The following is a 23,395-nucleotide window of genomic DNA, read 5'->3' on the forward strand; positions in this document are numbered from 1 at the left end:
TTTTCCTAAAAAAAATACTAAAAGTATTTTTTTAATAAAATCAATTTTTTTTTATTTAAAAATTATATTTTTACCCGTAAATCAACATTAACCCGTAAATTTTTCATTTCTCTCACCAAAAATTAAATTTTTAACGATTTACCTAAAATTTTGCTCTTTTTCAATAAAAAATCTTCAAAAAAAATTGAATAGGTACAAAATTTAACTTAAAATCTAAAAAATTGTCCCTGATTTATTGATTTTTCTTCGTTTCCTTTCCAGCTTTCTTCTCTTTTTTGAAGAATTTCACGACTTTGCAACAGACTTTCATGCTCAAAAACAGAACAACGCTCACTACAAAAGTAACGAAAATCACAATATCATAACAATTGGCAGCCAAAAATCCCAAATCCATCACTGGAGACTTCAAATGTGTCGGATTTGGATCCCGCACGATATACTCGATCCACCAAACTGCTCTTTCCAAAGGTTTCTCCGGTTGATCTTGGAAGCGTCTTGACACGGTTTTCGTATTTTTCATGTATTTCGGGTCATTTAGCATTTTTAGGAGATTATCTCGGATATATTCGGTGCTTAATTTCCCGAATTCGATGAACTCTGCGACGCCAAGACGTTTCGCTTTTCCCAAATTCTACAAGAAAAAGTAAAAATTTAGTAAAATTTTCATGGTTTTAGTGACTTACGATGAATTGATCCGAGTGGAAAGGCAATCCTAAAATCGGGACTCCGTGCCATGAAGCTTCGTGCGTGCTTAAGAGTCCGCCGTGACTGAAGAATAATTTGGTATTTGGATGTGCCAAGACGTCATTTTGCGAAACCCAGGGACTTGTCATGACATTTTTCGGCAAAACGTTGGGCAAAGAGTCCATTTTTAGCTTCCACAAGAAGTTGTATTGAGGGATTTGGGCAAAGGCATCGAGGAACATTTGGATTTTGTCGACGCCAAGTAATTCGCTTTGGACCATTGTGCCGAGAGAGAAGAAAATGGCGCCTTTTTTACCGGCTTTGATGAAGTCTTCTTGTTCCTGTGAGAAGAAAAAATTAAAAAGTTTCAAGAAAAAATAGGAAATTTCAAGAAAAGTTGAAATATTTCAAGAAAAATTGAAACATTTCAAGAAAAATTGAAACATTTCAAGAAAAATTGAAATATTTCAAGAAAAATTGAAATATTTCAAGAAAAGTTGAAATATTTCAAGTAAAATTGAAATATTTCAAGAAAAGTTGAAATATTTCAAGAAAAATTGAAATATTTCAAGAAAAGTTGTTCAAATATTTCAAGAAAAGTTGAAATATTTCAAGAAAAATTGAAATATTTCAAGAAAAGTGAAATATTTCAAGAAAATATTTCATAAGCACGACCTGAAATATTTTAAGAAAAGTTATTTCAAGAAAAATTGAAATAAAAAAATATTTTAAGAAAAATTGAAATATTTCAAGAAAAGTTGAAACATTTCAAGAAAAATTGAAATATTTCAAGAAAAGTTAAATTATTTCAAGAAAAGTTGAAATATTTCAAGAAAAGTTGAAACATTTCAAGAAAAATTGAAACATTTCAAGAAAAATTGAAACATTTCAAGAAAAATTGAAATATTTCAAGAAAAGTTGAAATATTTCAAGAAAAGTTGAAATATTTCAAGAAAAGTTGAAACATTTCAAGAAAAATTGAAATATTTCAAGAAAAATTGAAACATTTCAAGAAAAATTGAAATATTTCAAGAAAAATTGAAAACTTTCAAGAAAAATTGAAACATTTTAAGAAAAACTCACCTTTGGCAGAGGTTTTCTTTCTTTTATCTGAAGACCTCCCACTGGAATGATATTCGAAGGCATCGGTTCCGGAAAATCTATCGCTGGATTGATATTCACGAGCATCAAAACATTCCTCGCTTCCAACTCATTCACATGTGGCAACTCAAAAGGATAAGATTTCCTCATCAAACTCGTCATCTGATCATTCGCCACAACTTGACGAAGACTAAAAAAAAATCAACTTTAATCAAAAATTCTCATCAAAAAATAACTTTCTCACTATTTATCCATCAAATGAATTCCCATATTGTACATTCGCTGATAAAAATTCATGTCACTCCCGTACTGTAACAGATAAAAAGGCACATAAGCAAAGTGCTTGTGACCTCCAATAAAATCTAAAAATAATAAATTCAATTAAAATCAATTAAATTTCACCGAAAAAAATTTCGTCAACTCACCTATGGAATACGGAGGAAAGTTAAAAGCTGTCACCGAAACGACGGGGGGATTGTTAAATTTCTCCAAAAATCCCAACAAAAAAGAGCCGCAAGTGAAATCGTGAACAACGACGTCAAATTTAAAGTTATCCGGATAATTCAGGAGCGTTTTAAAGCCTTCCGACATCGACATTCCGACGGAAGCGACGTGACACCAATCGTACACCAGCTTAATTCCGTCGTAAATTCCCTCATTGTTGCTTTCGACCAAGTCGAAGGTCTCGTCGCCAGTTTCGAAATTCTCATAAGTCTTTTCCAAGTGGATGTAATGCGCATTTTTTGGGGCATTTTTGTCAAGATCGTTCGAAACGACAGTTACATTGTGTCCCTTTGCTGCCAAACCGTTCACTAAAGCGCGATTCCTACCAAAAAAATTATCAGTAAATTGATAAAAAAAAAGAGGATTAAAAGTCAATCACTTACCAAATAAAATGACTAGTTGTCGGAACGGGACTCAAGTACAAAATATTTGCACAAAATACGTGACTTGAACTGATTGCGAAGACAAAAAATAGCAAAAAATTCGACATGATTGCCGAAAAAACGTCTAATTCACACCGAATTTTAAACGTACTGAGAGCGGTATGAGAATTCTTCAATTTTTTTTGTTTATGTTTTGATATTTATTTTGATTAGATGAGCACTATTCTAATGTACGGCACGTTTATCTCTGTTTGCATAGAGCGCGAAAACTGTTTCTCTTCTAATATCACGTCATTAGTACAATATTAGAAATATTTTTTATCATTTTGAAGGTCAATAACATTAAAGAAATTGAATTTTGGAATTTGTTTTTTTATTTCAGGATAAAAATTGAACTTTTTAGGAGAAAATATATCACTTAAAGAGGCTTAAAGAACAAAAAATGTTAAAAATTTTATAAAAAACTTAAATTTTTTCGAGAATTCGGTCCTCGGAAGGTAAGTTTAACTGAAAAATTCAGAAATTAATCAAAAATTTTAAATTTTTAAGAGAAAAAGTTAAAGAAAAATATGCCAACGATACACAGCGTTCCCAAGCGATTACCCATCAAAGTACTAACTATGCACCCGATGTTACTTAACTTCAGTGATCTGACGAGAACCATGTGTGTTCAACATGCTATGATCATGGACAATGCTTCCATACGTTAAAATCCCAATTTTTGTTTGTTTTAAAAATTTGACCTTGAACTGACCTTGTCAATCAAAAGCATTTTTTGACCAAAATTTTAGTATTTTTTTCGTAAATAATATTCATTGAGTATTTTTGTTCATAAAACTCTGTTCAAAATTTGAATAGCAAAGCCAAAAAATTTTTTTTATGACTGGAGATAATTTTTTGACGAATCTTAAGGGCTTAGGATTTATCATAGAAAATTTTAGTTTAATTTTTGTATTTTTTTTAAATTATTTTTTTTACAAAATCTTCATAAATTTAACATTTTTTGCTATATTGGACCATCCAGTAGTCCTTCAGCATCAAATATCGGCAGCAATTTTTCCAAAATCTGTCGATATTTTGGATTTTTCAATACCGTATTCTTGTATCTTCGAGCCTTTTCATTGTCCAAAAGAAGCGACTCAAATTCAGAATCATCCGTTACTTCATTTATTGCATTTGGTAAATGAATTATTGAGGATGTGGCTTCTGAAATTTAAAAAAATAATTAAATCCTTCAATTTTTTTTTAAAAGAACTTACTTAAAAACGATTTTCTTAAATATTGTAGTCGAAATTCAAGTAAAGTTGGAATATGCTTCGGATATTTCAATTTTTTCAAAGTTTCTGTTAGTTCTTTGTGATAAAATTGCAAAAGATCAGCATGATTAATGCGAATTTCATCATTAGTTGATGTAAATATGAAAAAGAATAAATCTACAAATGGTGAGGCATAAGTAGCATATTGCCAGTCGAGCTGAAATTTCAAAATTTATGAGGAATTTCATTCAAAAATTTTAAGAAAATAATTTTACCACAACAACATCTTTCAACGATCCTTCTTCATCATAACGAAACATTATATTGTTAACCCAAAAGTCACCATGAGTCAAAACATGAAAGTCTCCATCCTCCAAATCATAGGCTTTACAAGCATTTTCAATCACATCCTCTGTCGTTTGCTTCATTTTGAGTCCATAATGTTCAAATCCTTCCCATTTACTGACTTCCGAAGCGCATGTCGACCAAAAAGTCCTGAAAAATGTGTGGTAACAATCCGTGTGACGCGTAAACATCCCTGAGACAAGAGATGAGTAAATTTTGTTATCCTTTTCGTACAAAACTGCCGATGCTGCGTGAATTTTCGCCATTTTAGACAATGCCAGTAAGGCATGTTCCCGATCCAAGCCTTGTAGCCGATTTTTCATCTGATATTTCTTCAACAAGAGATCCTCGAAGACAATCACGTCGTTTTCGCGATCAACGTGGATCGCTGTGGGAAAGATGTCGCCCTTTTCTCCAATTGACAGCAGCAATTGACGGATTTTGGGTAAGATTTTTTCGTAAATTATCATTTCTTTGTTGTGAATGTCGTAGACTTTGAGAGTTTTTTCCGTGAAGTCATTCCAGATTTGAGTTTTCAGAATTAAGGAAGTTTCATTGAGAATAGAGCTTGTTGTTGAATACGAAATTTTGGCGCGAAGTAAAATTCCGGCGAAAGATTCTCCTTTTCCAGAAGCTGCTTTAACTTCTAAGGATTTAATTTCAAGAGATTTATCTTTTAAATAAGCTTTTAACAAGTTCTTAATGTACTCAGGGGTCAACCAATTGAATTCAGGATATTCTGTGGTGAACATTTTTCTAAAAATCTTATTTTTTAATTTTCCCGCCAAAAATGAGATCGATGCAGTTTGAGCGCGATTTGAAGTTTAACTGAAATTTCTTCGTTTTAAACCTTATTTTATATAAAAGACATTTGTAAAAACCCTTGATAGCGAGATAAATTCAGATTTATATCACTTTTATCTTTTTAAAGCATCTTTACAATTGATGCAGACAAAAAAATCATCAATCACAAGTCATGTAGTTCAACATTTACGAAACTTATCGTGTCATTTGTAGATAAAAGGATTGTCAATGTCTCAATTAACTCTTTCTCCAATTATTTCTTACTTTTTAAATAAATTTGTTGAAACGTGAAATAATTTTTTTGTGTCGCGTGTAAGATTTTCAATTAATTTTTGACACAAAATACGCCGAAAAATTAATGGAAAATCTCTCACACGCGACACAAATTGCCATAAACGGCAACATTTCACGTTTCATTAAAACAAATTTATTTAATAGCTTGTTCTTTAAATAGAGAAAGAGTTGATTGAGACATCTAAATATAATCCCTTTATCTACCTTGAATATCAAATGACACGACAAAATTTCACAAGTTGCACTTGCATCTTGACATGTGATTGACGAAAATTTTTTTTCCATCAATTGTGGACTCCACAAAGCTACTGTAAAATGATAACGAGACGATATAAATCTGAATTTATCTCGCGAGATATTAAAATTTATGCTAACAAATGTCTCCAATATAAAGGGAGGTAACTGCGAAATTTTGCAGTCAAACTTTAAAGCGCGCTCAAAGTTAAAGCTCCGATCAGTTTTTTGGCGGGAAAATTTTAAAATTTAAAAATGTTCACGACAGAATATCCCGAATTCAAATGGTTAACTCCCGAGTACATTGGAAACTTGTTAAAAGTTTATTTCAGTGAAAAAACGTTGGAAATTCAGTCCTTGGACGTTAAAGCAGCTTCTGGCAAAGGCGATTCGTATGGCGGGATTTTACTTCGCGCTCATATTTCGTTTTCCACGCAAAATTCAATCGTAAAAAAGACTTCTTTAGTCTTGAAAACTCAAATTTGGAACGAACTGACGGAAAAAACTCTCAAAGTCTACGACATTCACAACAAAGAAATGATAATTTACGAAAAAATCTTACCCAAAATCCGTCAATTGCTGCTGTCAATTGGAGAAAAGGGCGACATCTTTCCCACAGCGATCCACGTTGATCGCGAAAACGACGTGATTGTCTTCGAGGATCTCTTGTTGAAGAAATATCAGATGAAAAATCGGCTACAAGGCTTGGATCGGGAACATGCCTTACTGGCATTGTCTAAAATGGCGAAAATTCACGCAGCATCGGCAGTTTTGTACGAAAAGGATAACAAAATTTACTCATCTCTTGTTTCGGGAATGTTTACGCGTCACACGGATTGTTACCACACATTTTTCAGGACTTTTTGGTCGACATGCGCTTCGGAAGTCAGTAAATGGGAAGGATTTGAACATTATGGCAGGATTTTGCAGAGAATGACTGACGATATGATTGAAAATGCTTGTAAAGTCTATGATTTGGAGGAGGGAGACTTGCATGCTTTGAGTCATGGGGACTTTTGGTTGAACAATGTGATGTTTTGCTATGAAGAGGATGATTCCTTAAAAGATGTCGTAGTCGTGAGTAACTTTTTTACAGCATTTTTCAAGAAATTTCTTTTAAAAAATCAAATTTTAGCTTGACTGGCAATACTCAACTTATGCCTCACCATTACTGGACTTCATTTTGTTCGTTTTTACATCCACAAATGACGAAATTCGTCTCAACCACGCGGATGTCTTTCAATTTTATTACAAAGAATTAACAGAAACCCTGAAAAAATTGAAGTATCCGAAGCATATTCCAACTTTACTTGAATTTCGGCAACAATATTTAAGAAAATCGTTTCTAAGTAAGTTATTTATTTTGAAAAAATTAAAGAAATTTGAATAATTTTGATTTTTTTTAGAACTCACCTCCTGCATAATGATGCTTCCGTCGATGATAAATGAAGTTACAGACGATGCTGAATTTGAATCCCTCATGTTAGACAATGAAAAGGCTCGGAGATTTAAGAACACGATAATGAGTAATCCAAAATATCGGGCGATTTTGCAAAAGTTGCTTCCAGTTTTTGATTGTGAAGGGCTTTTAAATGGGTATTAAGTGTTGATAAAATTAAAATTATAAAATTTTTATTTTTAATAAAATTAAAAAAAAATGGGATTTAAGGTTTTAAATTTTTTTTTACAATTATTTCTCGGGTTAAATAAAGAATTTTTTTAAAAGTTTTTGATTCAAATAAAATAAAAATATTTTTAATTTAAGTTAAATAAAAATTAATTAATAAATTTAATTAATTATATTTAATTTATTTCAATAGTTTTTACTAAATTTTTAGTTTTGAAGTAAATTTCATGATTTTTTCAAAAAAAAAAATTTTTTTTACATTCAGTAGAAAATTTTATGAAGTTTGAGCAAATCAGTCGATTTTTAAATATTTTTTTTTCAAATTTTTTCTCAAAGTTACTTTTCAATCAAAAAAAGTTATAAAGTATAGTTTTGATAAAAAAAATTAAACTTTGATATCTTGAAAATATTTTTTAAAGAGTTTTATCAAAATTTGTTGATTTTTTCAATGAAATTCAAATATTTAATTTTAAAATATTATAAATTCTTCATAAAATCTTAATACGGGCGTGGCAAAATATTTTTAATGAAGCCAAGGCTTAATAATTTTTTAATCTGAAAATTAATTTTTAAAAAATAAAAATTTTAAAGCAAAAAGGTAAGGTTCAAATTTTAAGCTTGACTGAGCAAATAATTTTTTACTTCAAAATCTACAAATTTTATCAAATTTACTTAAAAATTAATAAAAAATTACTTTTTAATCGAAATTTGGTCCAAAAAACTACCAAAAAATAAAAAAAATTAATTTTTAAGAAATTTTTTTTTAATTTTGCTCCAAATCTTGTTTTATTTTGGAAAAAAAATTAAAGTTTAATTTTTTTATTGAAACTATACTTAATAATTTTTTTTTTGATTGAAAAGTAACTTTTTAATAATTTTTGAGAAAAAATTTGAAAAAAATATTTAAAAATCAACTGATTTGCTCAAGTTTCATTAAACTTTCTACTGAATATAAAAAATATTTTTTTTTTAAAGTTGTAAAGTACAGTTTTAATAAAAAAATTTAAACTTTTTTAGAAATTTTTGAGAGTTTTTGGTAGTTTTTTTAAACAAAATTTTGATTAAAAAGTAATTTTTTAATAATTTTTAAGTAAACATTAAAAAAAAATTATTTGTTCAGGAAACTTTATCTTCAAAATTTTTATTTTTTAAAAATTAATTTTCAGATTCAAAAATTATTGAGCCTTGGCTCCATTTAAAATTTTTTGCATCGCCCGTTTAAAGATTTTATGAAGAATTTACATTTTTAAAGTTAAATATTTGAATTTCACAGAAAAAAAATCAACAAATTTTGATTAAATTTAAAAAAATTTTTTTTTTAAATATTTTCATGATTTTTTCGTTGTATTTAAAAAAAAAATATTTTTTCAATTGAACTTGAACCAAAATTCTTTTTAAAAAAATTCCTAACTTCTTAAATAATTCAATAAAAATTGCTTCAAGAAATCCTTAGTATATTAAAAAAAAAAAAATAAAAAATAAGAAGAGAAATTTTGACAAGAAAAGTAATAAATTCATTTAAATGCATTGAAAATGAAGAGAAACGTACATTTATTATCTTAACAAATTGTTTATTTTGTAAGGTATAAAAAGTATAAAATTTACAACAATCTCAGGTGTGTATTTCATATTTTGTATGTGTCTAGGTTTTATTTTTTTTTCGAGAGTTGGAAGAAGCAAATTTCCTCATTTTTTTTCGCCACATTTGTTGTAGATTCGTTCACATTGACGACGCCTTAGAAACCGTGGACCTTGAGTTGATCGGATTTCGCCAAGCCAGCTTTGGTGAGCCACTGACAAATATTTTCGCGCTGATCTCCCTGCAATTGCAACACCTCTCCGTACTCGGCATGCTCGATGACGGTGCCGTTGCACGCAAATTCCTTCTTGCACGCCCGCACAATCTTCTTCAGGTCGTAGTCCTTCGACAAGCCCTGGATCGTGGTTAGTGTCTTGCGGCCATTACGTTGCTGGATCCGGATATGCACCAATCCGTCTTGCACATTGTCGTCCGCTCCCTTGCTGGCATCCGCAAACGGATCAAAATCTTGCAAATTTTGGATGTTGGACATAAATTTGGCGGTGTCGAAATGCGTTAATTTGGGTTTTTTCACACAAAAAGTGCCTCGAATTCGATCGAAAAGTTTTTCTTTTGTTAAGCCAATAGCACCGCGAACGACGTCTACAAAAATTCTCATGCAGACTTTGACAGGTTTGACAGTTTGGATGGAATTTATCATTTTCATTCGTCTCAAAATATTCCATTTCCAACTCATCCGATGTTTTGTTCCATTTTCCGTTCATTCCGTCATATTTACACATTTTCTCCTGCAATTATTTTCGATTGTGAAATTCTTCGCAGAAAAATCTCCCGCGAAGATGTTGGAACGACCGAAGCCGTTGTCCCTGAAGACATTTTCCTTCCCCGAATGGTACAAGGATTTCAAGAAAATTTCCATCCGTTCTCACATTGTAAACATTCCGCCAAAGGTGCTCGAATACCTGAAAGACGAAATGATCGTGCTGCCGAAGGAATGCAACGAAACGACGCACGAAAACGAGCTGGGCGACGATTATTTGGACGAAGACACGGAAGAAACAGTTCCGCCGGAATTTCCGGATTTTAGCAAGGCGCTACAGGAAAAATTGCGGATTTTAAATGGCTCGGCGTTCATTAAGACGAATTTTCATTGTCCCAAAGACTCGGTTTGGATCACGGCGGGTCAGACAATGCGGGCGAGGAGTTTGTCGGATGTTTATATGTTGCTCAAGGCGTCGAGTATTTGCAAGGAGGATCTCGCTTGTGAAAACGTTGGGGAGCAAGGACATGTCGTGGTATTAAGGCAATGGACGGAAATTCATCCGGGCACGGAATTTAGATGTTTTGTCAAGAATAAATGCTTGATCGCGATTTCGCCGAGAGATTGGCCGCAATATCATGCTCACATTGCGCAACACAAACGCGATATTATCAATGATATTGTTTCGCTTTTTAAGGAAAAAATTAAGGAAAAGTTCCCCATTGATGATTGTAAGTATTTTTATCCTGTGTTTTTATTTAAAAAAGAATTAAATTTAATTTAATTTAAATAAATTTTTATTTCAAAATTATTTATTTTTCAAATTAAATTTAGTTTAAAATTATATTTTTTTTTTAATTTTCAAATTTCAACCAAAAATTTTTTTTTATTTATTGAATTAATATTTAAATTAAATTAAATTTGAAATTTTTTTTTAAATTTGATTTAATTTAAATGTTAAAATTGTTAATTTTTTTTTTAAATTTAAATATTTTTTATTTTTTTTAATTGATTGAAAATCACCAATTTTGAGAAATTAATGAAATTAAATTAAAATAATTTGCATGAAAAAAAATTGTTCAAATGAATTATTAATTTTTTAATTTAAATCAAATAATTTATTTTTTAATTTATTAATTTTTTTATTTATATTGATTTTTTTTTTTAATTTTTTTAACTAATTAATTATTTTAATTTATTTTATTTTTTAATTATTTTTAATTTAAAGGATTTAAAAAAATTAAATTATTATTAATTTTTAAAATTAAAAAAATAATTATTTTTAAATTTTAATTCTAAATTATTTTTTTTTATTTTATTAGGTATATTTGAAATTTATTTTATTTAAAAAAAATCAAATTTCGATCAAAAATTTCTTATTTTTAAACGTGAATTTATTGAATTAAAAATAACTTATTTTAACTAACTAAATTAAAATTAAATTATTTTATTAAAAATTTTTAATTAATAAAATAATTTTTAATTATTTAATAAAATAATTTCTTATTCTTTTATTTGATTTTTTTATTTAAATAAATTAATTATTTTTATTTACTTAAATTTATTTAAAATTTTAAATTAAATTTTAATTTTTATTAAATTATAAATTTTTATTTAATTTAATTAATTTTTATGTAAAAAAAATTAAATTAATTAATTTTAATAAATAATGAATTATTGCTTAAAATAATTTATAAAATTTATTTAATGATTAATTCATGAAATAAAACAAAATATTAAATATTTTAATATTTATTAATTATTTTAATTTAAATAATTCAATAAATTCCCAAAATAATATTTTTTAAATTAAATTTGAAATTAAAAAATTATTTTTTTTATAATTTTAATATTTAAATTAAATCAAATTTTTAATTCCCAAAATTAGGCTTTTTATAATTTTATTTTTTTTTTTATCAAAAAAATTTAATATTTTTTTTTATTTTCAGACGTTTTCGACGTATTCAGGGAAACAAAAGACGAAGTTTATCTCGTGGATTTTTCCCCCTTCGATGAATCTGTGACACAAGCTCTCGCCTTCGAATGGCCTGAACTCCATTCGAGTCTAGGAGTCGCAATTTCCACGCCCGAGGACGAAGATGACCCCGAATTCCGTTACTTGCCGGAAGATTGTGGCATTCAGCCAAACCCTCGAAACAATTATGGCATTCCGCATGACGTAATAAATCTCTTTAAAGCTCAGCAAGGCACTGCTACGTCGACAGAAGAGTCGGAAATGGATGCCAGCACCGTCAATGACTTACTGATAAATCGACTGCGCGAAGAATGCGAAAGTCAATCACGAGACGACGAATAGTTTCAAACGAATTATCAAATAAATTAAGAACTTGTGTCGATAAAGTACGTTTTTTAGCTTTTTATTGCATTAACCCATTGACTTTTAAGCAACTTCCTTTAATTAGAACAAATTATCTCGACTTGAGTGGTATAAAAAGCGGAGAAAATCTTAAAAAAGCTTCATTTAAAAAATAATCTTCATAAAATCAAGTCTAAAAACCGAAAAAAAAATTTTTTTTTAATGACGGAATTAAAGTGTGACAACATTTGGGCCCGAATAATGACCCAATTTGGCAAAGTTGATCCGTCAAAAAGAACTTTATTGGCGGTTTTTCAATTTAATGTCAAGAAAAATGGTCGTTTACGTAAAATTATCAGTGAGTTTCTTCAAATTTTTTAAAAAAAATTATTAAAAATAGCGAAAAATCTTAAAAAATTAAAATTTCAGCCGTTGATTGTAAAAATCTAAAAGTAGTTGATGGAGCTGTTGATGATCCGGATGCCGTTCTCGAGATTGAAGACGATGCCTTGTTCGACTGTGCCAAACATGACACCTCAATTTTGCAGTGCATCAAGGAACGAAAGGCTTCCGTAACGGGAGACTTGAAATTATTCGAGCAATTGAACGAAAAATTCCCAAAATGAGAGATTTTCGATGGAAATTTGACATTTTTTAAAAATTAAATTGATAAAAAATTAATTTTTTCAAAAAAATTGGTAGAAAATACCTTAAAAATGTAAAAAATTGAATAAATCGTTAAATTTTAATAGAATTTAAAAATTCGAGAAAAAAAATCGTGTTTCAAATTTCAGTCGTTTCAAATAAAAAATTCGATGTCGAAAAATGTCGCTGATCCCTAATGGACCAAAGTTGTTATTTTTGTACCTGTAAAAAATTTTTTATGAATTTTAATATTTTTTTAATTAAAAAAATAATTTTTGTTAAAAATAATTCTTTGAAAAATAATTTTTTATGACTTACATTTTTTTTTTATTGAAATTTATTATTTTAATTATTTTTTTATGAAGAAAAAATTTTTTTTTTTGTAGGAAAATTTAAAATTTTTTGTAAAAATTTTCATAATTTTTAATCAAAAATTAATTTTTTTTATTAATTTTTTTCTTTTTAATCGAAATTTTCAAAAAATTTAAATTAAAAACAAAATATCAAGCAACTTTACCGAAAATTCCGATCTCGCTCACCGCACATGTCGCCACCTCCGTTGTCCCTGAGGGTTTTGTTGCACATCGACATCGACAACAACTCAGTCCGAGACCTTTTGTGAGACGAACAACATCACTTTAAATCGCTTTCGCAGTGAAAAACAATTCTTTTCCAGCCAAAATCCTGAGGAAATTTGGAAATTTTTGTGGTTGCAGCATGAATTTTCGCGTCCGGATCGCGTCGCCAACGGATAATTGTGTCACGGTGCATCACAAAGTGTAAAAATACGAAAAAATATTGCCAGCAATTATGAATCGTCTCGCATCCGAAGATTTTTGAAGAGAAGAAAAAATCAACAAATCATTAAAATGCTTGCTTAGAAAGAAAATTTGTGTTGTAAATGTGTAAAAAATCGAGAAAAAAATAAGAAAAATTTAAAAAAATAAAATTAAAAGCTAAAAAAGCAAGAAATAAAAAAATAAATAAAAAGTGATAAAAAAATAAATAAATAAAAAAAATCTTCGTTAAATAATTAAATATTAAAATTCAGTCAAAAATAGGATCGTTAAAAGAAAACCTGGAGCCTAACATAGAAAATATGGTCAAAAGGTAAGAAATTTCCGCAAAAAATCGCAAAATTGTTAAAAAAATTAATTCGAGAAATGTTTTTGTTGGTGTCTTGTTTACATATCCGGTTTGCCTTTTCTGCGACGAAAGTAATTTTTTCGCCAAAAATAGCAAATTTTCACTTGCTTGCTCCAAATTAAAATAAAAAGGAAGAAAGTAACTAGCACAAAAAAAAAATATAAATAAATAATTCATCACACAAAGAAAATCAATATCGATTTTTTCTAGCAGATAGGTACCTCTCTGGTTCCTGTGTGTCGTATCGTGCACAAAAATTGCTTCCTGTATGCGTTCTGTGTGTTTTATCGCAAAAAAAAAACACAACAACGACTTGCATGAACTTGCTGCGAATAAATACGAACGACGGAATTAAATTGTTATTAACTAGCATTACATTCATTCAAAAAGGAAATATTTTTTGGAAGTGTGTTATGTGCTATTTTGTTAAAGTATTTTCGGGGGAGAAATGGAATAATTTTGGGTAAATATTGATACAGAAATCGTGTCGGAAATGAAGGAAAAGGGATTTTTTTTGGTGATAAGAGATTTTTTTTTGCTAAAATAAAATGTTTTGAAGCTTAAATTAAAAATAAAAATAAATTTAAAAAATTATTTAAAAAAATAAAATTTTTTAAAAAATTAAATTATTAAAAAAAAATAATTAAAATATTATTATTAAAAAAAAATTAAATTAAATAAAATAAAATATTTTTTTTGCTCAAATAAATTTTTTTTGAAGCTTTAATTAATTTAAAATTTTAAGATTTTTTTTACAAATATTAAAAAATAAATATAAAAAAAAATAATTAAAAATAATTAAATTAAATTAAAAAAAATATTCAATTAATTAAATAATTAATAATAAATAAATAAATAATTTATTAAAATTAAGAATTAATTTAAAATTTTTTAAAACATAAAATTTGAAAAAAAAAATTTTTTTTGACAGTTTATGTCAAATGTTATTATTTAACTGTCAGAAATTTTTAATCAAAATTTTATTTTTTTAATTTAATATTTTAAAAAAAATCTGTAATTTGAGTATAAATTGACTCGTATCGAAAACTCGAATTGAATCGAAATTTAATTTAAATTTGGTCAAAAATTGAAATTCGAGCGAAAAATTTGACACCTGTCATCTGCCAAAAAATTTTTGAATTAATTTTCGAAAAAATTACTGAAATATTTTAAACATTTGAAATGTAAAAACAAAGTTTTAAGCTTTTAATAAATAAAAAAAAAATAATTTCACTAAAATTTTTGACACCTGTCAACTGTCAAAAAAAAATTAAAACAGAACAAGTAAAGTTTTTAACTGAAATTTTGGCTTAAAAACTTAAAAATTTTAGCTCTTGCATGCAGAATTAACCTTTTTTAGCTCTAGAAATGCCTAAAAATTAATTTCTAGTTAAAAATTTGACACCTGTCATCTGTCAAAAAAAAATTTTTTTGACTTACTTATTGAAAAATCTATTTAAAATCCTCTTCAAACTACATTTTATGACACAAAAAGTCTTTTTAAGCCTTAATGTTACTCGAAAATTGACATTTAAAAAAAATAATGACATCTGTCATCCGTTAAATGTCAAATAATTTCACAAAATTGCTTAATTAAACAAATTTGCAGAGTCACTTGGTTCAAAATCGCATCAAAACATGTCAAAACACGAAAAACCCGTGAGCAGAATCCCCTACGTCACACATGATATGTCATGTTAATGAATAATTTTAGCGGTTATTGACTGAATCATGCCTTTTCATTGGAAGCGTGATCATTTCCGACGACTTTAATTTGTTGATGAATTATTGAAACTTTTTTTTTGTTGTTTGATGACCGATTAAAGGGAGAAAGAGAAAAAAGTGCAAGATGAGAAGAGAAAACAGGAAAGTGACGTCAAATGTAATCGACTTGAGGTCATTTTTGTTTTTTTTTTGCGAGTCAAGATCAAAATATGAAAAAATTTCTTTAATCTCACAATTAATCGCATTTTTAGTTTTTTGGGATATTTAAAAATTTTAATAAATTTTTCTGATTTTTTTTTTAAATAAAATTAATTAATTTTTAAATTTAAATAAATTAAATTATTTAATTTTTTATTTAAATAAAAAAATTAATTAAAATAAAAATTGTAAAAAATTAAATAAATTATTATTTAATTATTAAAAAAAAAAAATTAAATTAATTTTTTTGAATTTTTTTAATTTTTAATTTAATTTTTATTAATAAACATTAAATTATTTTTTATTATTTTTTTTATTTTTATAAAATGGCGCCAATTTTTTACTTAAAAAAGACGCTAAAACGCCCAAAAACTCACATTGTTATATTAAAAATTCTTCAAAACACGGCAAAAAATGGGAATTTCCCAATAACATGTAGTTAGCTTGTCTCGCAAACACATACCGAGCGACATTTCATCGTTGAACTGAAACAGTGTGCATCGGCATTTGCGAGCGGTTAGATATACTGAGCTCTCTCCTGTTGCTCATTTCTTCGCAATTAATTGAATTTAATTCTAAATTTTTATTAAAAAAAATCAAATTTTAAATCAGTGAAAATATTTTGTGATAAATAAGAAATTTTGTTGAAATAAAAAATGAAATTAATTCAAATGTCGTCTGAACTTTCATTCCTCAGTCTTGGAGGAAAAACCCAACAAATAACTGCGACTTTGAAAAATAATTGAAATTTAATTGTTCCATGAGTGTGAAGTAAATATAAAGTCCATGAAACAAAAGTCTGTTATGGAGGACATTGGAACGTTAAAATTCAAGATTGATGTTTTAGAACATCATTTGAAGCTGTTGAGCAAGCATTATGGATTTTTGTGAGTATTTTTTTTATTGAGGATTTGAACCAAGAACTGGTTTTTAAATAAAAAAAAAATATTTTCTAATTAATTTTCACAAAAAATAAAATTTTATTTTTTTTTTAAATATTTTTTGTTGATTAAAAATTTTTTACGGCTCAAAAATTATTTAAATTTGACATTTTAATTGAAAATTCAACGAATTTTCTGACAGCTGTCATCTGTCAAAGATAATTTTCGGCTAAGATCAGTTTTTTGCATTTTCAAAGATAAAAATGCATTATATTTTTTTTAAATTTAGATCGAACTGTATGAAAATTTTTAAATGTTATAAAATTTTGACAGTTCCTTATTTGGCAGATGTCAAAATTTTGCTTTATTGACAACTTTTATTAAATAATTTAAAACTTTCAGTTATTTAAAGGCACTTTTAATTGATTTTTGAGGCCGATAAATAAATTATTTTAATTGAAAAAATATGTTTTATAAAACTTAATAAAATATTTGACAGCTGTCAACTGTCAAAATTATTTTTTAAAAATTTATTTAAAATAATTATTTCAAATTTTGTGAAAAAATTAGAACATTATCCTTAAATGTTTAAAAAATTAAATTTTTATAAAAAAAAATATTTGACACTTGTCAAATTTTTAATTTTTTAACAACTTTTAAAACTAATCTCAAAACTCGCTTCAAAATTTGACTCACTCGCCAAAATTCCCCACATAATAATTAGAGTGTTTGTCGTCGTCAACCTACATGGATGCGATGATGGGCAAATCCCATTAAAATTCTTTCTTCTATACCGACTTATTCACTAAAAAACCACCGACACGACCTTGCAAGAGTCGCAATTATTTCACACTTTTACGACTTATTAAGTTTCTGCGGTAAAAAAAAGAAACAATAAAAAGTACTCGGAATTTCTCTTCAATTCACGAATGAATCTCCGGTTTACCTACTTGTGAAAAATTCGTTTTTGATTCGAAACGAAACGAGTTTTAAATATTTAAAAAAAAAGAAGTAAATTTATTTAAATTTCGTTGTTAATTGATGTGAGTGTGAAGAAGAATGAAGGTGCTGCGATTGACATTAATATCGGTATATTAATCACTTGAAATGAATAAATTTATTTTTTTGAAGTCATTGAAAAGGTTTCGGAGATCGACCCTTTTGTTTCTCGTTCTCTCTCTCTCTTTCTGTCTTTTGTTCGTTGGTTTTTGAGTGGTTTTGTCGGGGATTTCAAGAATTATTTTTCCTCGTAAATGGGCGGAAATGACATGAATTCCTGCGTTTGGTTGATAGGTTAAGCAATAAATGTGGGAAGTTCATTGGAAGTGTCAATTTTTGATCGAATACTTCTCTGAAATGTTTTGTGAAGATAAGAAAAATGTGTCAAAGATCATAAGAAAAGATAGAAAGTTTTAATTAATGAAATTTTTTTATCAATTTTTATTTTTTGATGTTCTTTAGAAAGAATTAAGGAATTTTTTAAAAACAAAAAATTATGAAAAATTAAATTTTGCTGATTTTTTTTTATCAAAAGGACCAAATTTAAAGAAAATTAATTTTTTAAAAAATCTTTCAGTAAAATAAATTATTTAAATTAAATTTTAATTTAATTTGTTATTTTTACCTAATTTTTAATTAACTTTTTTATTTATTTTATATTTTAATTGAATTAAAATTTAATTTAATTTAATTTTTTTATTTAAATTTATTTTTTTTAATTTTATTTATTTTTATTTAAACATTTAAATTTAGAATATTAAAATATTCAGAAATATAATTATAAATTAATTAATTGAACTAAAATTTTATTTTAAGAAATTCGCATCAAAAATCTAATATTTTAATCTAAAATTTCGGAAAAAAAAATTCGAAAAATTAAGTTAAAAAATAAAATCAACAATTTTGATTTTTTTTAAATTAAATATTAAAATAATTTTTTTTAATAGTTTATTAAATTTAATTTTTTATAATAATTTTTTATTTAAATTATTTTTTTTAAATTATTAATTTTAAAATTTTAACTTAAAGTTTTATTCAAAATTTCTTCAAAAACCCTCAAAAACTGCTTAAAAGCTCAATTCCTAGTCACTTAAAATTCTTTCACGATTCCTCCTTTCCTTCTAACATCCCATAAATTACATCAAATTACAAAAGAAAAAAACTTGTCGCAGACTGTTCCTATAAAAATTCCTTCCAATGCTGTTAAAATGTAAATTTGAAGCAATAAAAAAAGTGAGCGACGATAATTTATTCAATCCTATTCAATAAAAGCATAAAAGTCATATTCCTAGAGGATCATTAGATCCCATTCATTCAAGGAAAGAAAAAAATAAAAAATCAATTCAATATGCTTACCTTTCCTTTCCTCAACTTGTCAATAGACGAGAGAGAATCCCTACTGCTTCTTTAAATTCCAAAAAATTCGAAAGACTTTTTTTTTTTTTACATATTTACATGTTTGTATCATCAAGTGTATTGCACCTTCGTCTCCGTTTGTCGTTCCTTATCTTGATGATGCATTCATAAGAACATGATTTCTATTGCTTTTTATGGAGATTTAATGTGATGTATTCAAGGTTGTCGTTACATTTTGTACACGTGTTGTCCTGCCACGTACGTCTGTATGTAGGTCTGTACGAGAAAAAGAAGAAATATTTAAATGTCCCTTTTCACTGTTTCCTTGTTATAATGGATATCTTTTTTTGAGTAATTTAAACAGAATTGAAGGTAAATAGAAGAGAAAAATGTTAAATAAATCTTTTTTTAATGGAAAAAGAAGTTTTACGGAACGAACGTATAACTTTAGAATATTTACCTTTAGATTTTGACAGTTTAAAAATTTGACAGGTAACTTTTTCTATGATTTTTTTCGGCTTCTGAATTAAATAGTTTACAAAAAAATGGCAAAAATTATTTAAAATTTTAAATTAATTTAAAAATTTCATATGAAAAAAAAAAATTTTGACACTTGTCAAATTTTTAACTGTCAAAAAATATTTTATTGACTTACATTTCTTGTAATTTTTTGTATCAAAATATAAAAAATCTCATTTATCAGTGTTTTTTCTATTCTGATTATAAAAATTACAAGAAATGTAAATTTTGACAGTTAAGAAGTTGACAGGTGTCAAAATTTTCAATTATTTTTTTTTAATTTTGAGTATTGAAAAGCTTTAAATTTTAATTCAATTCAATTTAAGTTAAAATATGAATTTTTTATAAAAATTTGACAATACTTTACAAAAATTAAGCTTAAAAATCTACAAAAATTCATATTTTAGAGAAAAAATTTTGACATTTGTCATTCAATTTTCCATTCCCTATTTTTAAGAAAATTAAATTCTTTTTATTTTTTTTTTTAAATATTGAACGAGAAACTAATTTTTTTTTACTAAAAAAATAAAAATTGAAAATTTTTAAAATTAGTTTGACAATCAAAAAATGACAGCTGTCAAAATTTTCTTTAAAATTTCAGTTTTTGGTCAGTTTCATCAATTCTTGTCTAAATTTTGTGAAAAATTGAAGTTAAAAGATCAAAAAATTAAATTTTATAAAAATTTTATTTGTCAAAAATTTTTAATGTCAAAATTTCGAATTCATACTAAAAGTTACATGTTCGGACCCTAAATATTTTTTTTTCAATTTTTAACTTTTTCGTCTTTTAATCGAAATTTCTCTTCCATTCTGCCGATTTTTTGTTTAATGTTCATGACCACCCTCAACCGCATATCCTCATAAATTCTCGTTTCCCTTTTGTGCTTGCCTTTGTGCAGCAGCAATCATAATCCTTAATTAAGGTCCGCCCGTTTCATCATCATCATCATCAACATTGAAACAACTAAAAATAAAAAGAAAAAAAACGCTTGCTCATAAAAATAATTTATCACAGAGAGTTTAGTTAATTCTACAAACAGAACCATAAGAAATGTAACACACGATCGTGAACAAGAACAATTTACGAAAAAAAAAGTAATAATGAACAAACATGAAGCACTTTAACCATAGGCGAGCATGGCAGACCATTTTTCTCGGAATCAAAAATAAATGGATTGAATCGTTGTTGTTGTGGATTATGAAACTCTATACGACGATGGACTCAAGAGGAAGAAAAAATTGTATAAATTACAACAAAGAACACAATTGAAATGTAGACAGACAGAAGTGCATGCATGATTTACAAATTGTATCTCCTACATCTCTCTTTCGCTCGCTCTCTCTTGAAAATTACTTACTTCAGTAACGTGCACTTCACTCCAATTCCAACAAAATTACTTTGCTCCACTCTGCGTGAACGTAGAAGCGGTTCAGGATGTTTTTTTCCATTTGGAACAAAAAAAAAATAATGATAAATAAATAATGAGGATTGTAGAATATGCATGCAATAATGCATAAAATGCATCAATCATGTTGATTTTTTTTCGTGTTTTGTGTCTGTGGCATTAACATGAAGCGCTGCAAGTGCAATAGGATCATTTTTTGTTACACAGAGAATTAAGGAAGTTTTAAAAATAAAAATGAAAAAAATAGAACGAATTTGGTTTAAAAAAAATGTACCTAGCGGACAAGTCGTTCTTGAGTTTTGAAATTTAATTCTAAAAAATTAATTATTGAACTAAAAATTTAGATTTTATTAGAAAATAAATTTTAAAATATAAGAAATTATTTAAAAAGTTAAATTTATTATAAAATTATTAATTTAAAAATTAATTAAATGATAATTTCTATTAAAAATTTGAAAATCGCGTTGATAGATTTTTTTTAAAATTTTTCTATTATTTTTGCATATTTTAAATATTTTTTCGAAAAAAAAAGATTGAAAATATTTTTTAAAAAATTTGTTTATAGACTAAAAATTAAAAAAAAAATAAAAAAAAAATTTGTGAAAAAATGACAGTTAAAAATTTGAAAATCGCATACTTGTTAATTCAGTATTAAAGTTAATTAATATGATTTTTTTTTAATTTAAAGCATTTTTAATATTTTTGAATTAAAAACTGTAATAAATTTTCAGATAGAAATCCTAAAAATAACTAAAAATCTGGTAAAAATATAAAAAAATTAAAACTAGTAAAAAATGATCAAAAGAAAATTTGAGAATCGCCATTTTTCTAATTCAAAAAATTTAAAAAAATTATTTATTTTATTTTTCAAGAAATATTTATTTTTTTTAAATTTTTTTCTCATCAGTGAAACATTTTTCATCATCGCTTCAGCCTATCTAGAACAAAAACTAGTTTCAGCTTGATTTTAAGCATAGAAAGAGAATATTCAACTAATGTTAGGTAAATGTTAGTAAAGCAAAAAGTGCCATTATGAACGTTTAACGTGAACCCGCATCAGATATAATCAATCAGCTCGTGCCTGTTTGCACTTTAGCTTGCAAATGAGGTCATTTTCCTCTTGGTTTTTGTCACACAAAGTGGAAAAATTCTATTTTCTTGACGTTTTTATGATTCAAATTCTGAAATATAACTTCCTCTCATGCAATATTTTAATGAAAAAATATTTTTTAAAGCGAAAATTGATTTGAAATGCTCTTTTAGAGTTATTTAAAGCCTAAAAATTTTCTAAAATCAATTTTTAATGAAAAAAATTTCGTAATTTTTGTGAAAGAAAAAAGTACCAAATTTTGAAATGAGGAGTACGAAATTGTGATTTGAGGAGTACAAAATTGTGAAATGAGATTTTTTTTTAGAATTTTATAAATATTTTAAAGTCCCTTACATGAAATTCTTACAAGAAACTCTTAAAAAATATTAAAAACTCCATTCAACCGTTCAATATCTCCTCGAAGAATCAATATTTGATGTCTGTATGCTGTTTGCACTTTGCTCCATCTGTAATTGAAAACGTGTTTAATGAAAATTTTTATGTATGCGAAGGACATTTTTCTTGTTTGATTTATGATCCCCGGTATCGTCTTACATTATTTGTTTACTTTAGCAGGACCTTTTTTTCAATACTTTCCATTAATCTAGAGTAAAATTTGTAACTCGAGCACACCTGCCGGAGCGTCGTATTTTTGCAAGCTGCCATTGTGTTCGAAGGTATGCGCCGATCGGGTTACATTCATGTTTCTGACCTGCTCTGAAATATTTTTTTTTGCTAAAATTATAACAATGGACAGATGGGAACTCGTTTCTTGTACGTTCTTCGAGCCAGGTGTAATTTTAATTCTTTTTCTACCTTTTTTGCTCATTTTTTGCATATTAATTCAAAATTTGTCATTTTAACTTTCAAAGTTTTTCCTTGTCTTGTTGGGGATTTCCTCACAAAAATTACTTAAAAACTTTTATATTTTGCTACAAATTGACACAAAAAAAAAAGTTTTTTCCTTAATTCCATTCATTTCCCGCCAAAACTTTAAAATGTGCACTTTAACTCGTCAACTTTTGAGTCACAAACATGACTTTAGCTGATCTTTTATTTATTTCTGCATCAGTCGAAGTCGCTCGTGATCTACTTGAAATTCATAACGTTTTTATTATTTATGCAAAAACAATGAGAAATAAAAGAAAAATGCATTTACTTTTGTGACAATAAAGCGGCATGGCATGCAAAATGCAATTGTAACAAGGAAGTCGCAACGAAGCTACGAAGGCTTTGAAAGAAATGAAAATAAAAGAGAAGCGACAACAGATGCATTGAAACTTTTTTTTCTGTTTCAAGTACCGAAGAAATACGGAGCAAGAAGAAGGCGAAAAAGTTTAATAGCTCAATTTTGTTATTATTATTATTGAAATATGATGATGAGTGAAATAAAAATATAAATAATAACAGCGAGCAGAGGGAAGTGAAGTGTCAGCTGTTTCGTGTAAGTTTAGAGTTACTTAGTGAGAAAGGAAGTCTAGTAAGAGTTTTAATTGTGCTAGGAAAGAACTTTTCGTGATAATTTTTGAAAGGCAGAAGTTTAATGAACTGTAATTCTAGGAAAAAATTAAATTTGGAGTT

At 27.0% G+C, this 23,395-nt stretch overlaps 6 protein-coding genes and 1 pseudogene across 6 annotated transcripts in view; 3 read left to right on the forward strand and 4 right to left on the reverse strand.

Moving 5' to 3' along the window:
- Nucleotides 1–81: 81 nt before the first annotated feature.
- LOC134834859 (UDP-glucosyltransferase 2-like) lies at nt 82–2,890 on the reverse strand. The gene is made up of 6 exons (XM_063849654.1): nt 2,673–2,890; nt 2,211–2,611; nt 2,030–2,147; nt 1,768–1,975; nt 684–1,025; nt 82–631 (listed from the first exon to the last, which is right to left on the reverse strand). The coding sequence occupies exons 1-6, from the start codon at nt 2,777–2,779 to the stop codon at nt 233–235; spliced, it is 1,575 nt and encodes a 524-aa protein (XP_063705724.1). The 5' UTR covers nt 2,780–2,890; the 3' UTR covers nt 82–232.
- A 352-nt stretch (nt 2,891–3,242) lies between these two features.
- Nucleotides 3,243–3,364, reverse strand: LOC134836210 (5S ribosomal RNA; annotated as a pseudogene).
- Nucleotides 3,365–3,631: 267 nt separating this feature from the next.
- LOC134835209 (uncharacterized) lies at nt 3,632–5,025 on the reverse strand. The gene is made up of 3 exons (XM_063850079.1): nt 4,204–5,025; nt 3,932–4,145; nt 3,632–3,878 (listed from the first exon to the last, which is right to left on the reverse strand). The coding sequence occupies exons 1-3, from the start codon at nt 5,023–5,025 to the stop codon at nt 3,679–3,681; spliced, it is 1,236 nt and encodes a 411-aa protein (XP_063706149.1). The 3' UTR covers nt 3,632–3,678.
- A 772-nt stretch (nt 5,026–5,797) lies between these two features.
- Nucleotides 5,798–7,351, forward strand: LOC134834072 (uncharacterized). The gene is made up of 3 exons (XM_063848605.1): nt 5,798–6,682; nt 6,741–6,954; nt 7,012–7,351. The coding sequence occupies exons 1-3, from the start codon at nt 5,861–5,863 to the stop codon at nt 7,206–7,208; spliced, it is 1,233 nt and encodes a 410-aa protein (XP_063704675.1). The 5' UTR covers nt 5,798–5,860; the 3' UTR covers nt 7,209–7,351.
- A 1,431-nt stretch (nt 7,352–8,782) lies between these two features.
- Nucleotides 8,783–9,487, reverse strand: LOC134833748 (eukaryotic translation initiation factor eIF1-like). Its single transcript, XM_063848181.1, has one exon. It carries the CDS (start codon nt 9,476–9,478, stop codon nt 8,969–8,971), a length of 510 nt encoding a protein of 169 aa, XP_063704251.1. The 5' UTR covers nt 9,479–9,487; the 3' UTR covers nt 8,783–8,968.
- Nucleotides 9,488–9,545: 58 nt separating this feature from the next.
- On the forward strand, nt 9,546–11,893 carry LOC134833747 (translation initiation factor eIF2 assembly protein-like). The gene is made up of 2 exons (XM_063848180.1): nt 9,546–10,263; nt 11,482–11,893. Exons 1-2 carry the CDS (start codon nt 9,612–9,614, stop codon nt 11,847–11,849), a joined length of 1,020 nt encoding a protein of 339 aa, XP_063704250.1. The 5' UTR covers nt 9,546–9,611; the 3' UTR covers nt 11,850–11,893.
- Nucleotides 11,894–13,556: 1,663 nt separating this feature from the next.
- The window catches only part of LOC134835929 (protein pellino), a 40,606-nt gene continuing 30,767 nt past the window's right edge, over nt 13,557–23,395 (forward strand). The window contains exon 1 of the mRNA XM_063850955.1: nt 13,557–13,604. Coding sequence (XP_063707025.1) covers nt 13,594–13,604 — 11 coding nt within the window. The 5' untranslated portion in view covers nt 13,557–13,593. The remainder of the gene's footprint in view (nt 13,605–23,395) is intronic.

Source organism: Culicoides brevitarsis, chromosome 3, assembly GCF_036172545.1.
Source record: "Culicoides brevitarsis isolate CSIRO-B50_1 chromosome 3, AGI_CSIRO_Cbre_v1, whole genome shotgun sequence".
NCBI classification, from domain to species: domain Eukaryota; kingdom Metazoa; phylum Arthropoda; class Insecta; order Diptera; family Ceratopogonidae; genus Culicoides; species Culicoides brevitarsis.

Bases quoted from the DNA above. Each gene is read 5' to 3' on its own strand.
- LOC134834859 (XM_063849654.1), bottom strand. From the start codon at position 2,779: ATGTCGAATTTTTTGCTATTTTTTGTCTTCGCAATCAGTTCAAGTCAC. The intron at 2,612-2,672 runs GTAAGTGATTGA...TTTTTTTGGTAG, and splicing joins ACAACTAGTCATTTTATTTG to GAATCGCGCTTTAGTGAACG. The intron at 1,976-2,029 runs GTGAGAAAGTTA...ATTTTTTTTTAG, and splicing joins ATTCATTTGATGGATAAATA to TCTTCGTCAAGTTGTGGCGA.
- LOC134835209 (XM_063850079.1), bottom strand. From the start codon at position 5,025: ATGTTCACCACAGAATATCCTGAATTCAATTGGTTGACCCCTGAGTAC. The intron at 4,146-4,203 runs GTAAAATTATTT...TTGAAATTTCAG, and splicing joins CGTTGAAAGATGTTGTTGTG to CTCGACTGGCAATATGCTAC. The intron at 3,879-3,931 runs GTAAGTTCTTTT...TTTAAATTTCAG, and splicing joins TTTAAGAAAATCGTTTTTAA to AAGCCACATCCTCAATAATT.
- LOC134834072 (XM_063848605.1), top strand. From the start codon at position 5,861: ATGTTCACGACAGAATATCCCGAATTCAAATGGTTAACTCCCGAGTAC. The intron at 6,683-6,740 runs GTGAGTAACTTT...ATCAAATTTTAG, and splicing joins CCTTAAAAGATGTCGTAGTC to CTTGACTGGCAATACTCAAC. The intron at 6,955-7,011 runs GTAAGTTATTTA...GATTTTTTTTAG, and splicing joins TTTAAGAAAATCGTTTCTAA to AACTCACCTCCTGCATAATG.
- LOC134833748 (XM_063848181.1), bottom strand. From the start codon at position 9,478: ATGAAAATGATAAATTCCATCCAAACTGTCAAACCTGTCAAAGTCTGC.
- LOC134833747 (XM_063848180.1), top strand. From the start codon at position 9,612: ATGTTGGAACGACCGAAGCCGTTGTCCCTGAAGACATTTTCCTTCCCC. The intron at 10,264-11,481 runs GTAAGTATTTTT...TTTTATTTTCAG, and splicing joins AAAGTTCCCCATTGATGATT to ACGTTTTCGACGTATTCAGG.